At 46.9% G+C, this 15,675-nt stretch overlaps 1 protein-coding gene across 3 annotated transcripts in view; it reads right to left on the bottom strand.

Annotated features, from left to right (window-relative positions):
* Positions 1 to 5,262: 5,262 nt before the first annotated feature.
* Positions 5,263 to 15,675, bottom strand: part of Syn2 (synapsin II) — a 147,725-nt gene continuing 137,312 nt past the window's right edge. For 2 of the 3 annotated variants that reach the window (NM_013681.3, NM_001326560.1), the window contains one exon: positions 11,326 to 13,693. In NM_013681.3, coding sequence (NP_038709.1) covers positions 13,565 to 13,693 — 129 coding nt within the window. In that variant the 3' untranslated portion in view covers positions 11,326 to 13,564. Of the gene's footprint in view, positions 6,802 to 9,535; positions 9,789 to 11,325; positions 13,694 to 15,675 lie in introns of those variants that run through there. The other variant, NM_001111015.1, reaches the window with a different exon arrangement.

The following is a 15,675-nucleotide window of genomic DNA, read 5'->3' as shown; positions in this document are numbered from 1 at the left end:
GTGTTAGAACTTGTGCTATTATGCCCATACACAGTGTTGGACTGAACACGGGGAAACCCAGAGAGTCTTTAGACTCCAAGGGTTATGGTGCGTCAGCCTAGTGAACCTCCAAAGGCAAAAGCAGCAGCCTGAATTTATTCCAGCCCAGTGCCCAACCTAATCAGGGACAGGGTGATTTGAGATCGTCAATTTGGTAGTTCATCCTGTTTTGGAGTTTTCTATGGACCTAATCTTAAGATTTCCTGTCATTACCACAGGCCTCCAGAGAGAATCAACAAGTCAAACCTTCGTTGTCCCAGAATTAATCCTACGGAGCCAACCTTCCCCTGAAAACTCGATTTAGAACCAGACGCTGTTTCTTCCTTTTCTTTTTAACAGGATCTTTGAGCTTTGAGCTTCGGCTCTCTGCTGAGAGCTGCCTGGAGGACTTGACTGACTTAAGAGGAAATTCTTATCGGGAGAGATGGATATGGAAGTGGCTGGAAATGACCAGGGGGATATTCCTTAGGGAGCATTCGTGTGCAAATGGGGTGAGGCCCCTGTAACCGGTCTCCCAGGGTCCTTACCACCCTGTCTGTCAGGTTATCACCCAGACAAAAGTGAGGGGATCAGGGGTCCACAAAGTCAGAGTAGAAAAGAGACATGAAAATCCAGACAAGCACAAGTGCGATCTTAAGGGAAACAGCAAATTCTCAGGCTGATGTGGTGTTGAGTGAGAAGAAGATAAACCAGAGGGAATGACTAATTGCAGTATCTTTTCTACATGTTTACAGTCCACAGACTGGAAGCCCATGGGGACTTATGAGAGGGAACAATACATTCAAATATGAGACCCTATCTTAAAAAAAGTCTCACATGTTTATAGTCACATCATGATTTGGACTTCACACATAATGTAGATTAAACCTTCAATTTGATTCCCAAAGAGAACGTTTCCTTTAAATCCCAACTTAATCCCTAAAACAACAATCTTTAATTATTCTCTGTGTATCTCCAAACTCTGCTAAAATACACAGAGAATGCACAGAGAAGTTTGGGCAGGAATCTCTGGATTCCTAGGTTTAAAATTCCTGATCCTCCTAAAGTCACAGAAATTCAAGTAATGTACTTACAACAGATCTGAAGGCAATTATGTTCGGTGCCTTAGCAGTAGTCTGGCTAGAATTCATGTTTAGTCTCCCAGAAGCACGACTTCGGAGGAATCCAAACCATGGTGGGTGATAGTGTAGGAGGCGTGTTTAAGAATGGGTCTGTGGTTGGATGGAAAGATGGCTCAGATGCAAAGCACCTGCTTGCTCTCGCAGAGCGCCTGAGTGTAATTCTCAGTTAGGCTAGGAATTTGGTTCACAACTACCTACAACTCCAGCTCCAGGGAGATCTCAGGCTTTTGGCTTCTCTGGTCATCTGCACTCACATATATCCACACCCCCTCCCCCCATTAAAAATAATAAAAGTAAAAAATAACTTAAAAATTAAAAAAAAAAAAGACTGGACTTGAGAGGAGGCGGCAGGTGAATCTCTGAATTAAGGCTAGCCTGGTCTACAGGGTAACTTCCAGGCCAACCAAGGCTGCAGAGTCTCTCTTAATAAAATTAAGTTACATTAAAATTTAAAAGTTCACAAGAGTATAATGAGATTTTTCATTCTATACCAGCAAAGGTTACTCTATATGTGTGTGTGTGTGTGTGTGTGTGTGTATGTGTGTGTGTCACTAGTGCACACACGCTCACTTGCAAGCTCACCAGCTCACGTGCATGCTCGAACATCTGCACTCACAATATATCATTGCCAGTGGGAAGCCTGGCAGCTGCATCTGTTTCTCCAGGTGTCCACCCTTAACTCTAATTCTTCTACAGCTATAGCCTTAGGTCATTTCAGTTGGGTTTAAATCGCCCTAGAGGACCACTGATCTGGGAGGTGGAGAAAGGCACTTGGCTATTTTGGGAGGAGTCACATGGAAGGCAACTAGGTGATCTTTGAGACAGAGGTGGGATTTATTGTGATGACCTCAGAAATAGCCATTTTTAGGAGTGGACATTTACTTCATCTAATCCTTAAACTCACCCAGAAAAGGGCATTTTGAGACAGAAAAACTAATTGCTTGCAAGGTCAAATCAGTCAATAATTAGCAGAGCCTGGATGCAAACTCAGACTTGATTCAGGCTCTTTTCATTGGCTAACAATATCTTCCCACTTCCTCCTGGCCTATCACCTGCCTCTATACACCTCTCCTTAGAAATGAAACCCATTCTGTTTGTTTCAGGAAGGACAAGTCCTAACCCTAAAGACCCTAAAGACAGTATTAAGGCTCATTCATTTGTCTATGTCACTAACTCCCTTCATGACTGTGGTAAATGTCCAAGGTACCTGGGCCTCAGTTTTCTCATCTGTAAACAGGCAATAAGACTAATTGTTGCTTTCAACTATGAAACTGTAAATGAATTCTTTGTAACCCCCCCCCCCCCTTGCCTACAGGCCTCCGGATCTTGTGGACTCATCCCAGCTCTCCCTTACCTGTGATGGAGGCTTTTCTGACCCGGAGCTAGACATACGCTCCACTGAGACACGTACAGCTTGCTGTCTGTCTTACACTTGCTTAACTCATCTTATTCATCCTCTTTCCATACCTTATCGGACCTTATCTGAATCCCTAACATATTTAAACTCAGAGAATTCCTATTCATGAATGAGAGAGAACATATAATTTAATTCCTCCATGAGAGACAGTAGTTTGTTTCCATGTTTGATTGGTTCCATGTTGGGTTCCCCCACTCCCGTGTTGCAACCAATATTCTTTTGCTTGTTTCCTTGTGGATATGAAGTCTCTATAGAAGTATCCAGAAATGAGATTCCCGAAGCTCAGCTAGGCACTGGATGTTGGAAATGATCCCCCACAGTGGTAGTGCCCATACAGGCTCCCACTAGCGATGTGTATGTGTAGAGTTTTCCTACATTCTCATTGATAACTATCAAGCTGAGTTTTCCAAGCTGACACGGTGACTGCATTCCTTAAGACAGTACACATCTCTCCTATTGGCTGTGGACTTTGTGAGTGCAGAAACCTTCGTTAGCTCAGTTTTATGATCTTCCCATGAAATTTGTTGAGCTTAGTAAATACACAATAAAGAATTATCAACAAGTACATAATGGACAGAATTTATTCACTTTGATCCAGGAGATGGGAAGCCCCGTGAAGACAGATGAATCTTTCTGTTTACTTATCTGGGCTGAGAACTGTCAGAGGAAGCCCCATAAGCTAGAGTAGATCTGATCTGCAAGACAGGCAGAGTTGGCCTACAGACCAAAAGCTTTTGGCCCAAGTTTTTTCACACTACTCACTGGGTGTTTGACTATTGTGAGGTACTACTTTCCAAGTCTCTGGAACCATCTTAATTAAGTACCAAGAGGTTTACTTCTCAATGGCCCCACCCCTGGTCCAGATTACTAGAGTCTAGGTAGAATCCCTGTGTTCCTTGGACTAGGGTACTGCATGACTATGGTAAACGCCTTCCCTTTCTGTCACCCCAACAGTCCCTCCCGGGTGACTCATTTTCTAAATAAGCTACTTGTGGTTTGGGTTTGACATCACATGTGGAAGAATGAGTAACATTTTAGGAGTCAGAATTATATTTGATCAGAATAAGACCCACAGTGCATGTTACTCATAGTTTTAAGCCAAGGGGTCAACACTGGTAATTTGTCCCCCAAGCTCTCATCCAGCCAAGTTTGTGTATACTGTATTATATGATCACACTATGAAAATTTGAGAAAATGATTTCTTATAGACCATGCAAGATTAAATAAAATACAGCAAAGTGATGAGGGGCATGTGTTCTACTGTACTGTGGCTTGGCTTGCTCACTGTAGTGTGCATTCACATGTGTGTGAACACACGTGGAAGTCTGAGGTTGACTCTAGATGTCCTTGATTGCTCACCACCTTCTAGTTTGAGACTGGGTCTCTGGCTGAATGTAGAACTCACTGTCTCAGCTAGTAGTTTGCTCCGGAGACTCCCTGTCTGTGCCTCCCACACACTAGGTTTACAGACAGGCTCCCATACCCACCTGGCTGTTTTCTCGGTGAGTCTGAGGATCCAAACTTTGTTCTTCATACTTGTGCAGCAGGTACTTTACCTGAGGAACCATATTCTGACCCCCAATTATTTGGGTTTAAATCTTACTTGTACAACTTGACCAACTGGATAACCTTAAACAAGTAATTGGGGTTTTCTTCAATTTCTTCATGTGTAAAATTATAATAGTACTTATCCCATAGGAGATCAATAAGTTGCTTTAAGTGCTTAGAATTATGCTTAGTAAGCTCTGGATATGTTAGTAAACATGTCTTTGACTCCATCACGACGTCTACACATAGGGTAAACGCTCAATCCATGTCACTAAAGAAGCACGTTGTGTTGCGGTGTATTTGGAACCAGAGGGAGAGAAGCATGGATAAGTGGAAGACTCTTGTCAGTAAAGAGCTTCAGAACAGGCTACCTCAAAATATGCCACGCTGGGCACGCTGATTATTTTGAGCCAAAGGCAGTGGGCACTGAGAGGTACAGGGGGAGTTCTCTGCTCTCCCTTTGTGCCTGAAACAGGACCTAAAACTCTCATGAAGAAGATGTTCCCTCACCAACCTATACAATAAGAACATTTTTACAACCAGAGACTAGAGATTAACATGGAAATGCGTTTATACAAACAAAATCTTAAGATGTGTGACCGTCTCCTTCACCATTTTCCCATGTGCATCCTAATTCCTTTCCCACAGTTCACTAGCTTTACACCAGACCCCTTTGTAGTGTCACATCTTCAAGTTGTCATTCTTCGAATCTTCACTTTCCTTATAAAGACACACAAGTAGGTATAAAAACAGAATGCATATGCAGGCCTGGGCAGGCAGAGGTATAGTGTTTGCCTCGCATGAGTGAGACTCTGAGACCCTGGGTTCCAACCTCAGCAGAAAGAGAGGGGAGGCAGATTGATTGATTCTCCCTATTGCCCTTCGTTTAGCTCTCTGTAGGTGTGTGTACTGTGCAAGGAAGGATGGAGTGATAGCACTCATCAGGTGCCATTCAATGGGAGATTGTGGGGATCCTACTTCTCCCCTTACCTGTCTCAGTCCTCAGACCCTAAAAACACAGGATAAATGTGACTCAGAAAAGAGACCTGGTACCAGAGAAATTCATTCTCTGCCCTCCTGGAATCCCTGCTCATGACCATGAGCAGAGACAGAAATTGGTGTCAGACAGTGACATTTCAAGGGGTGTTGACTTGTTGAGTTTATATCACATGGTATCTATCACACGCAGGGAATTACATAGCTAAGATGTTTACACACTGACTGTTTTTCCTCAAACATATGCAAATGTGGAACTTATCCTCAGAGAACCATGAAGAAGTTGTCGGAGTAAAATCCCTCAGAGCCCACCCAGCCGCAGGCCTTTAGGATGCCTGAACTACGTACGACAGCTGTAGGACCAAATTCATCAGAACGGGTTGCTTCTTTTGTTGGCTGTACCTTGTGGGCTTTAGCTGAGAATCTTGATGAAAGATGGGAAGATGGGTCTAACTTGGTTGATATACAGGCAGGGGTGTTGTGAATATTGGAGTCTGTGAATTGAATCAAATGGGTAGAAATGCCAAGCTGTTGGCAGTCAAACAGTTCTAGAAGAGACAGATCCACTGGGGAGCTTGTTGGGAGCATCAGGATGTGATATTCAAGGTACAGACACATTCTTAACACAGACGTGCGCACCTGCCATCACATGCACACACACGGCATCGGCAACTTTACCCTCCTGGACTTTTAACTACCTAGTCACAAACACACCTGCATGCCCACGTATGCTCTCATCTTAGATGGGGGAACCTCAGGGCTGAATCAAATGCTGGTTAAAGCTGCTGCTTTTATTACACCAAGGTCTTGACATTCATAAGGTGAGGAACACAAAGGTTGGTGGACTGCTGTTATAGCGGCATGCATTCTCCTCTACAGTACAGCTCTGAAAGGTAAAGGTAACTGCTGCTCACACAACAGAACTGCTCTCCAGAGGGGAGAGAGGAGACAGTGCGGGGAGGCCTTGTTCTCTTGTTTCAACAGACACAAGGAACTTCACCTCCACAGCAGTCTAGGGGAGTGCAGGGTCAGGCGAGTGTGCTTTCAACAGGGACCACAGGAGATCCAGCTTTGGGAGAAGTTCCTAAAACTTAGAGCCAACAGTACTTGGAAGGTAAGAACATACTTCCCACAGGTAGCACTGACTACTAGGACATGCTGAGCTCTGTTTCCGAGCTGGGCTAAGCTGCCAGGAGTCCTACGTTACAGAGATCCTGGCTTCACAGGGAAGAGTAAGACACGATGGCTCTGTCACAATAAGGCCACTAAATTCACAGCAATGATGACTTCAGAATAAAGCTCTTAAAGACTACAGGGAAAGAGCCCTTTCCTCTCCTGTCAGGCCTTTCTCAGGGTAGGTACCTGCCCTGAGACTATCACATGGTCATTTCTGGGCTGCACAAATTACTGAGCACAAAGGAACAGAGGAAGGGGCCACACATGTCAAGTCATGGGACATCGCCACCAAACATGGCAGACTGCTGTTGGTGAATGTCTTAGATGCCTTTCCTGGTTGGGCCGGATGCCCTCGTGTATCTGAAGAGCTAATCTGAAAAGAGGCTGGCAAAGGACTTCCTCAAGCTCCGGATGGTCTCCGCTTTGGCTTCATCTTCATTGGCTGAAGACCGGAAGAAGGAGGACTCAGAGAAGCTGAACGCATTTGTCAGGGACTGCGACTTGCTTGAAGATAAAAACCAGAGAGAAGGTGAGGAGGGTGTTTCTAGTGAGGCAGTGAAGGGCTGTGACATGAGGGTATTACAACAAGTACTCCCCATCCCCTCCCCAGGGAGAACAGGGTAGCAGGAGGTGGTGGGGAGGGCTGCACTAGGCACTGGGAAGTCCTTCACTACTTCCTCCTTCCTCACCTTCAGTGTGGATGAAACAGAAAGGGGTGGGAGCAGTGTAGGGATCAGAGAGAAGGGCAAGAGAGAGGGGGAAAGAGGATGAATGGGTAATTCGAAGGCTGTGCCTTTTGTTTGAGGCTAAAAGTCCCCAACTCCTAAGTACAGATCTGGGCATCTCACACCTTTTTCCTGTGATGAAAACAGACACCAGTACAGTGGACTCCTGGCCTCTCTTTTTATCTACTGCCAAGATGGACTCAACTTCAGAGTCTTGGTTCTGTCACAAAGTCATGCATGTCTGGCCCTGAACTTTTCATGAGTGGCATGAAGATTTTCATGAAATGATGACCTCTGGGTCCTCTTGGTTCCTTCTGTTTCTCTCTTATTTCAAAGGAACCTTCAGCTTGATCCCCAAAGTCTAATGCCTCCATTTCCCTGGTCTTGCATTCATTTTTTTTTTTTAAAGATAGAATCTTATGTTGCTCAGGCTGACCTGGAACTCCCTGTGTAGTTGATGGAAGCCCTTGGGTGCTTCCTACAATGCTTGATGATAGGCATGTACCATGACACCTTGTTTTATTCAGTGCTGGGGCTTAAACCCAGGACTCTGACATCTCTAGCTTCTTGTCCCTATTTTTAATGTGATCACAGTCAACTCTATAGTCTTTCTCAGAGGAACCTTAATATGAGGTTTGTGGAGTTCAGGGTACATAAGAGTAAAAGAGACACTTTATCAGATTGTTAAGCAATATTATAATGAAAGAAACCCAACCGCCACCACCACCACCACCACACACACACACACACACACACACACACACACACACACACACTTTAGGAACTCATTTTTCCAAAGCAAGTGATTCAAAAACAAAACCTGTGAAGGCTGGGCTGGGGGAAAGTCAACACCACAATGAAACATGAGGTTTGGCTTCCCTGGTGGTCTAGCTTGTCTCTTGACTCCCACTGGGTCTTTCTGGCTCTAGGACTCCTCTGGGGACCTCCATCCCTCTCCTGAATGCTGGGTGCATCCAAGAAAAATCACACCTGTGTGTCATTCTCTCCTCCCACAGGGGCTGTGGACAGACGTCCTGCCTTTCATTAGGACTGGTGACAAGCCCTAGCATGCTGGCCTCTTGGGAATACCTCTGCACTCACAAGCAGAGGGCACCCGGTACAGCTCATCAGCAGAGGCTGGCTCTGTTCATCAGCTTCAGCCCAGAGGCAATGACAATCCAAAGATTTGCTTTGATTCTGGGGCCAGAGCAGGTATGGTGATCCCAATCAGCAAGTAGAAACTGTTGAACTGAGGAGGTGACACAGCAAGTTGGATGTAAGCAGTGCTAGTGGCTTGCTCTGAAGATAAGAATAACCATGTCTCTTCCACCATGTATGACTAGAAGAACTGGAGAAGTGACCATCTGGACACCCAAGCCCAACCCTGACTTTGCCACTGATTTAGATGGGTGGCTCTGAGCAAAGTCTTCTTCTATGTGCACAACTTGAGGGTGCTCACCAAGGCTCTGGAAGTCCATGGCCTCTCTCTTGCTCCCTGAAGATTCACTATTGTACATCACTTTAAAGTAGTGGTCCCCAGCCTTCCTAATGCTGTGACCCCTTAATACAGTTCCTCATGCTGTGGTGACCCCCAACCATAAAATTATTTTTCTTGCTACTTCATAATTGTAATTTTGCTACTGTTATGAATCCTAAAATCTGTGTCCTTCTGGTGGTCTTATGTGAACCCCATGAGAGGGTCATTGAAGGGGTCAAACCCCACAGATTAAGAATCACTGCTTTAGACCTATGAGCAGGGTGGGTCACCCCATGTTCCTGGAGCTGCTGCTATCTATGCCAAGAGTGGTGACAGAGTCTCACAGGGATACTAAAACCAGCACGTGTGGCTCTGAGGAGTTGGGGCCATCCTCCCAGAACAGAACTCCTGCTTCCTAAGGGCTCCCTACAGTTCTCTGTGCAGCACCGCACTGCGGAGGGGCCTCTGGGTAGAACAGTGAGAATGAGGGTGCCTGGGAGGATGGATCACTTTTGAACTTCCACTAGGTGCCACCTTTGTTACCCACACTTGCCCAGACAGAGCTGAAGGTAAAAACTGAGATGGAGTTAACTACTCCCCCCGCCCCGCCTTTCCTCTGGGCAGCTGATTACATACTCTTGGATCAGAAAGAAGAAAGACTTGAAGGCTTTTTTGTTTTTGTTTGTTTATAAGTTTAGGAGACATGCATATGGAAAAAAGGAGTGGGAGCCCCAAGTTTGTTCAAAGCTAGACAGAAAGGATCAGTAACCGCTGAAATTCCTCATGAAGAAAGCACTGGATATAAGCATCCATCTTAGCCTGAGGCAAAATTTAATTTCCCCTCCCAAGTCAATCTAGTCATTCTTCTCACACACACCAGAAAACAAACACACACCCACAAATCATCGCCACCACCATCAATCCCCCAAATCCTCAAACATCTGTGGCAACCTGAAGGTGGTTCTACTACAAGTCAGAGGCCCACAGCCCATGAGGGAGGACAGGAGAGGGGGAAGGAGCTGCTGGGTTATCTTACTTGAGCTGTGGGTGAGGCTGGGGCTTCTGTGCTGGAGCAGCCTGAGGTGCCTGGGCCTCTGCCAGGGAGTTGCTGCTGGAGGATGCATCACCGTGGGTGGTGGTGGGGCCGCCCGGCCTCTGAGGAGCCGAGGAAGAAGAGGAGGAAGAGGAGGAGGAAGAGGAAGAAGATGGCAGTGATGGTCCCGAGGGGAGCCGGCGTGGAGGCAGCACCTTGCCTGGGGGCTGCATTCCTTGGGGTTGCCCAGGGCCCCCTAGGTTCAGTACAAGAAAAACTTCATAATTTAACCATATCAAAGGGTTCCTTTAGTAGAATCTATGTCTCAAATGGTGTGGCTAGATCATTGTTAAAAGGATATTTGATATTGTACGTAGCTACCCAAGGCTCTGGAGGGCTGTGAAGGGAGTCCTTAGACAAGACATCCTCACTGTCTGTACCTCCTCAGAGACTCAGCAACTTAGTCACAGTGGAAGTCAGAAGGGCAGGCATGAGGGCAGAGGAGTGGGAAGCCCCACAGAGATAAGCTCCCTTTCAGAAGGTCTCCAGACCAAGGGCCTCTGCTGTCTCCCAGACGTACTCAGAAGAGGCCACCCTGCTCTGAGGCCTCCTAAGAGCCCCAGATTCCACATACACAATGCAGGAGAGAGGTCAGGGGACAAACAGGAGACTAGGAATCAGAACACCTCAGAAACATGAGTAACACCTCCCTCAGCAAGACACCAAGCTTCTCGGGACCACAAACCACCTAAAAGTCCTACCATTGTGTTTTAAAGATAGCAGTTGTTTCAAAGATGATAACAGATGAAAAAGTTGTTCAGAAAGGATTCTGGGCTTTCAGATCACCAGTGCCTGACACTGTTTCCATGGCTCTGCCCTTCATCCTGCTCCAAGCCTGCAGGTGCCTTATTGCCACAGCCATCCCACCTGGGCTTCACTGGAGGGTTAACTCCCACGACCGGGATCAGCCCTTTCTTCCCAGGCACTCTTTGCCTGAGTGCCATCCTCAGGGGCCCCGGCATGACAAACCACTCAGGTGTGTGGGGAAATTCTCCAGACATCCAAATCTTAGTCTCCCCCAGGGATGCTGTGAGCACCATCTGGCAAACAGCCCCTTAATAACCACACACCTTTCACCCAATATGAGACACAGAGCCATCAGATAGATGGCCTGTTGAGACAAAAAGCCCTCCTTTGTCTGGGGGGTGGGGGCGGTGAAGGACAGAAAGTGTGGTATCAGTTCCTATCTTTCAGAAGGGGATTCTGCACATCTCTGAAGTCAAAAAGACCCCACAGATACACACTGACTGGTGAGAATGACTCCAATTGATATGGAAAATCCAGTTTCTCACCTCAATCCCAGAGTTTAAGCTCATGGGCCTGCTGCAGCCAAGACTGGTTCTGTTAGGTTGGTAGACAGCAAAGCGCCCCATGTCCTCTGCAGAGGCAGAAGTGTGTCTATGCTACACCCGGGGTTACCAGCTCATTTCCCCTCTATGTGGCATGAGCTCCCCTTTATCATCAGTCACCAATGAATAGTAAGTTACACTACACAGAACTAAAGTACATATGTAAAATATGTGGAATTCTACGTATTTAAGGAGTTCAAAGCCAAATCGGATAACCAGCTTCTGCCTCCTGAAGCCTGACACCAAGACTTCGTTAGCATTACCACTGGGTCGTTTCTGGTCAAGTAATTCAGGTTGATAGCTCAGCCTCCTGTATCATAAACCTGAGTGCTTTCCCACCTGTACAGAGGTAATCGAACAGCCAGAAACTTTACAACTTAACACTGAAGACAGATATAACTTTTCCTTTATTGCACATTGAGCTGTACAAGAGAATCACAAAAGGGAGATGCTTTGTCACATCTCCAGCATGGCTGAGGGGCTCCCAGCCGGGTCAGTACAAAAGAGGGGGACAACACTGGAAAAGAAATGGGAACGAAACACCTGAACAGAAACCCTACACTGTGACAAAAGTGTCCCCCAGGCCACAGAGTTGTCCCTTAGCATGCTGCCTGAGGGCACGTGATAGTCAGGTGCTGCTATCTGCTTTCGAGTGGCAGTGGGAGCTGTAATCAGCTTCTAACCCCCACCTGAGAGGCCTTGGCTGATACCACCCTGTAGCCTGACTGAATTCAAATGGCAACTTTATATTAGTGGCTCACAAATGTCACATGAAAAGCACCTGGATGTAATACACTGATAACATGCAGAGAAGCAATACCACCATCAGCTCACCACTTGAACAAAAAATTAAAAAACAAACAAACAAACAAAAATGTATTCCTCCATCCTGGGAAATTCCTGTATTCTCTTCTAACATTTCTTTAGACCAGGAGGTGTTTAAGGTCCTGATTCTTAACCTACCTGGAAGTGCATATGCATATGTGTGTATATTTACAACTGACTGAATACCATCTTCAGCTAAGGGAAGGGTCACAGATGACGGCACTTAGACTGTATGTCTTTCTCGAGAGTGTCAGAATTTTCCAGAAACCAAAGAGAAACCAGGGCATGTGCCCCTTGACTCAATGACATCTAACCAATCCTGCTCACTCCTCAGACCTGGTAGTCCAGAACCCAGCCATGTCACCGCAAAGGTGGGGAATGTAACAGTAGAGCCAGAAGCATTTCTTCTAAAAGGCAGACTGATGCCGTGAGCTTCCGTACGGGCTGGGGACTAGAGAAGGTGACTCGGAACCATTCCCAGCCTTGCCCACAGATGGCAAGATGAGGTACTGACTCTCAAATTCTGGCTTAATTAACAACTAGGTCATCTGTCCAGGGCTCCTTGTCACAAGGAAGGACAAATAAACTAGCAATGGTTCTCCAAGGCCTCGTGCCTCAGCCCAACATGCCACCTACATCTCAAGCAGGGTTTTTTCCAGAAAGCTCCCTGGTTTGGGGTCTCCAAAGAGGTCAAAGGCTGAGAACTAAGGCGGTCAGGCCCAGAGCTATATAGGCAGAACACCCCCTCAGGTGGCAGGAGACATATATATTTGATCTGGTCTCATGCTAAGAAGCCTGGGGAATGGTCACCTTCTGAGACTATTGAGACTGGGCACTCCCTGTGTTCTCTGTCCAACACTGCTGGAGAATCAGCTCTGTCTATAAGTCAAGCTTTGAGGAATACACGGCAGCCTAGTTCCACAGAAGCACACACAGCCAACTTAGAAACAGCAACAAAGAAACAACTGCAGGCACTGAGATCAACATACGGAAAACACGAGATCACTTAGATATTGCACATCGGCGGCCCCTTATTTTTTTTTTTTATCTTGTAGCTAATTAATAGTAAAAACGAAGGGTACACGGGGTATAAATTATGGAACACATTCCTGAAAGCAGCTGGTTCTTTGTATTTCGTCACTAAAAACACAAGAGCTCTACAGGCACAGCCAGCTTATTCACACACACTCGAACTGCACCAGACTGTAGCGAATAGAGAAAGAGATGGATGCCTTCAAGTTCACTGGGTGGAACTATGAAAAGTAGACCTTGGAAATCTCTTAGAAGTGCTATCTATTTACCCTAGTCATGCAGGGAGGAAGTTAAACACAGTTCAATGAAGACCCAAGCACTCGTGGAGGTAAGTGCGAGAAGGTGAGGCTGAGCCTGAGGGAAGAGGAGAGAAGCTGGGCCTCTTTGTAGTGGCTGTTTCTCCCAACCACCCCAGGGCTAGGACCTCACCCCTCATAATGTGATGCTTTAAAAACACGATCAAACCACCCAGAAAACAGTCCCACTGGACTTAAGAGAGGCACGATTCTTTTGTACACTGTTAACAAACAGCCCTGGAACCACACATTATACAGAAGAACGTAGAAGCATTACAAGCACAAACAGGGACAGGTAAACAACCAGACAGGGGGCTGACACTGCATAGGAGAAACAGTCCAGTCAGCACTGAGAGGACACAGCAGTGTACTGCGGAGCATCTGCCGCTCCCCTCCCTGCCTTCCTTTCTTTTCTCTTCTTTTTATTTTTGGCTTAAGTTTTCTGTTTTGAAAATTAACTACTGATCGCTTTAAGAAGCTTGGACTTGTTTTGGACCTACTGCAATGCCATTACAGTCGAGAATATACTGTAAACAACCTTGGGGAGGTGGCCGCTGAGGAGGGGTCTTGCTGGAGTCCGGTTCCTTAAGTGTTCCACTCTGGAAGACAAAAATAACAACAACAAAAAAATACCACAAGAGATAAAACCAAAGCTCCAAGCAAACGCCAGAGACAAGTTCAGTGGAAGCCCATGCTGGGGTCCCAGGGCCTGCTCAGGAAATCCTGATGTGCAGACCACCAAGGACCCTCAGCCTCTGGGCTGTTGCTGGTCTTAAGTTGGCAGTGTGGGTCTTGGAATTACTGATGGACACCATAGCCTCCTCATGCCCCTTCCATTTTGCTCATGGTAGACTTACTCTACCTGGAACTTTAAGTCTGTGCTTTGTCGTCACCCCTCACCCTGACATCCAGGTTCTATTTGTACTTACTCTCTGTTCCCAGCTTCTGAAAGGAGAGCAACTGGGTTGCCCATGGCTCTTAGGGAGGGGTGGTGATGAGGTCTGGGTAGGGTGGGGTAGATGTATGAGCTTATGTGTGCCTGCTTTCTAATCGTGATGAACCGTAGGGTGGGGTCAGTTCAGGAGCTAGTGGGGTTCTGATCTACTCTTTGGGCTAGGCTGTACCGCCGGAGAGAGAGGGACCTGAATGGGGGTAAGATGCTAATACTGGTAAAGTGCTCAAGGCCAAGTTGTTTTGCTGTCTCAGAACGCAGAATTATAGTCTGCCTGACGGCATGGCTCCACTCCTACGCTTCCTCTCCTCCCAGCTGGGATTCTGATTATGTCCTGACAGGATCAAAGATGCATGTGACTTCGTTTGTCTCACATTTGTGTTTCAGGCAGTTCATGTTAGGGGTTTGTCTTCAGTGTGCCGGAAACATTCTCTAAAGCCAAAGTGTGCCAAGTGGGCCGATGGTGATGTCAGAGTGTGCCTCCACAAGCTGGGCTGCAAAGTGGGCTAAATGTGCCTTCAGTCGGCCTCCCGTTTCCCTCTCAGTGCCCTCTGCCCTCAGGAGAAGGCCCCAAGCCCTATTCCCACCTCAGTGCCATCTCTTCCCTGCTCCCCACTGCCCCCGTGTCTGAGGCTGGCCATGTCTCTCCTCCCTGCCCCGCACTGCCCCTGTGGCTGAGGCTGGCCATGTCTCTCCTGCTCCCTAGGGCCACTTTTTAGCTCAAATACCCTTGAAGTAGAAGTGTTCTCTTCCCAGTGCTCAGCCATTCAATGATGACATGACTCTAACTGTATAGAAGTTTATACAGTACCAGGCCTGGCCTTTGCATTATCCTTAGTACCCCACAGCAGGGAAGCCCATCTTACCTGTCAGCCACCTTCAACAACAAAACATCCCTTTCTTCCAAGACTCTAACTGGTTCCAGAAGACCTGCTCTGAGTTCTGACACTGAGATACACACTTAAGCATTAAGCCAGTTGGTGGCCACCTACGCCACTCATGCATCAGGGTCCCTCTAAACTAGCTTCCTAATCCTCCCCACTCATCTCTCCAATCTTTGTTCCCTATGGCCACTGTTCCCCTCTTAAAACTTCTCCCTAGACATGCCACTTAATTCTCCTGAAATTTCCCGAGTGTTTACTGTGTCCCACGTAAATGGGCCTTTATGTGACCTGTCCTTTACACCTCACAATGCTGTATGTAGTAGAAGATGTTATACCAAGATTCCCAGTTGCTCCAGCACAGTGGAACTAACCTTTCTAGCCTTCAGTTCCCCACATGTCCTAAAAGAATGCATGCCTTCTGGTCCCAACCTTATTGATAGTCTCTTTCCGAGGTCATGTGAAGCATCTAGACTGGTGCTTGCCAGTGCTCTCCCTCAGGCCTCACAGGAGGCACCCACCATGCAGGCTGACCCTGGCTCTCCTCAGTCACAGAAATACACACGTGAGACATTCAAGGATAAAATGAGCCCCAAAGTGCCCTTCCCAAGGCTTTGGGGAGAGAGGCCAGAGCCTGGGAATGTGCCTTGGCTACCCTTGATGGCGCCTGAAGAGTTTCTCCTGTCCCTGGTTCCACTGAGGCTGGGGATGGAAGACTTCTCAGGGGCTGAGGAAGCCAGGAGGAGAG

Source organism: Mus musculus, chromosome 6, assembly GCF_000001635.26.
Source record: "Mus musculus strain C57BL/6J chromosome 6, GRCm38.p6 C57BL/6J".
Classification (NCBI taxonomy): Eukaryota; Metazoa; Chordata; class Mammalia; order Rodentia; family Muridae; genus Mus; species Mus musculus.
This window is presented reverse-complemented; position numbering and strand designations above follow the sequence as displayed.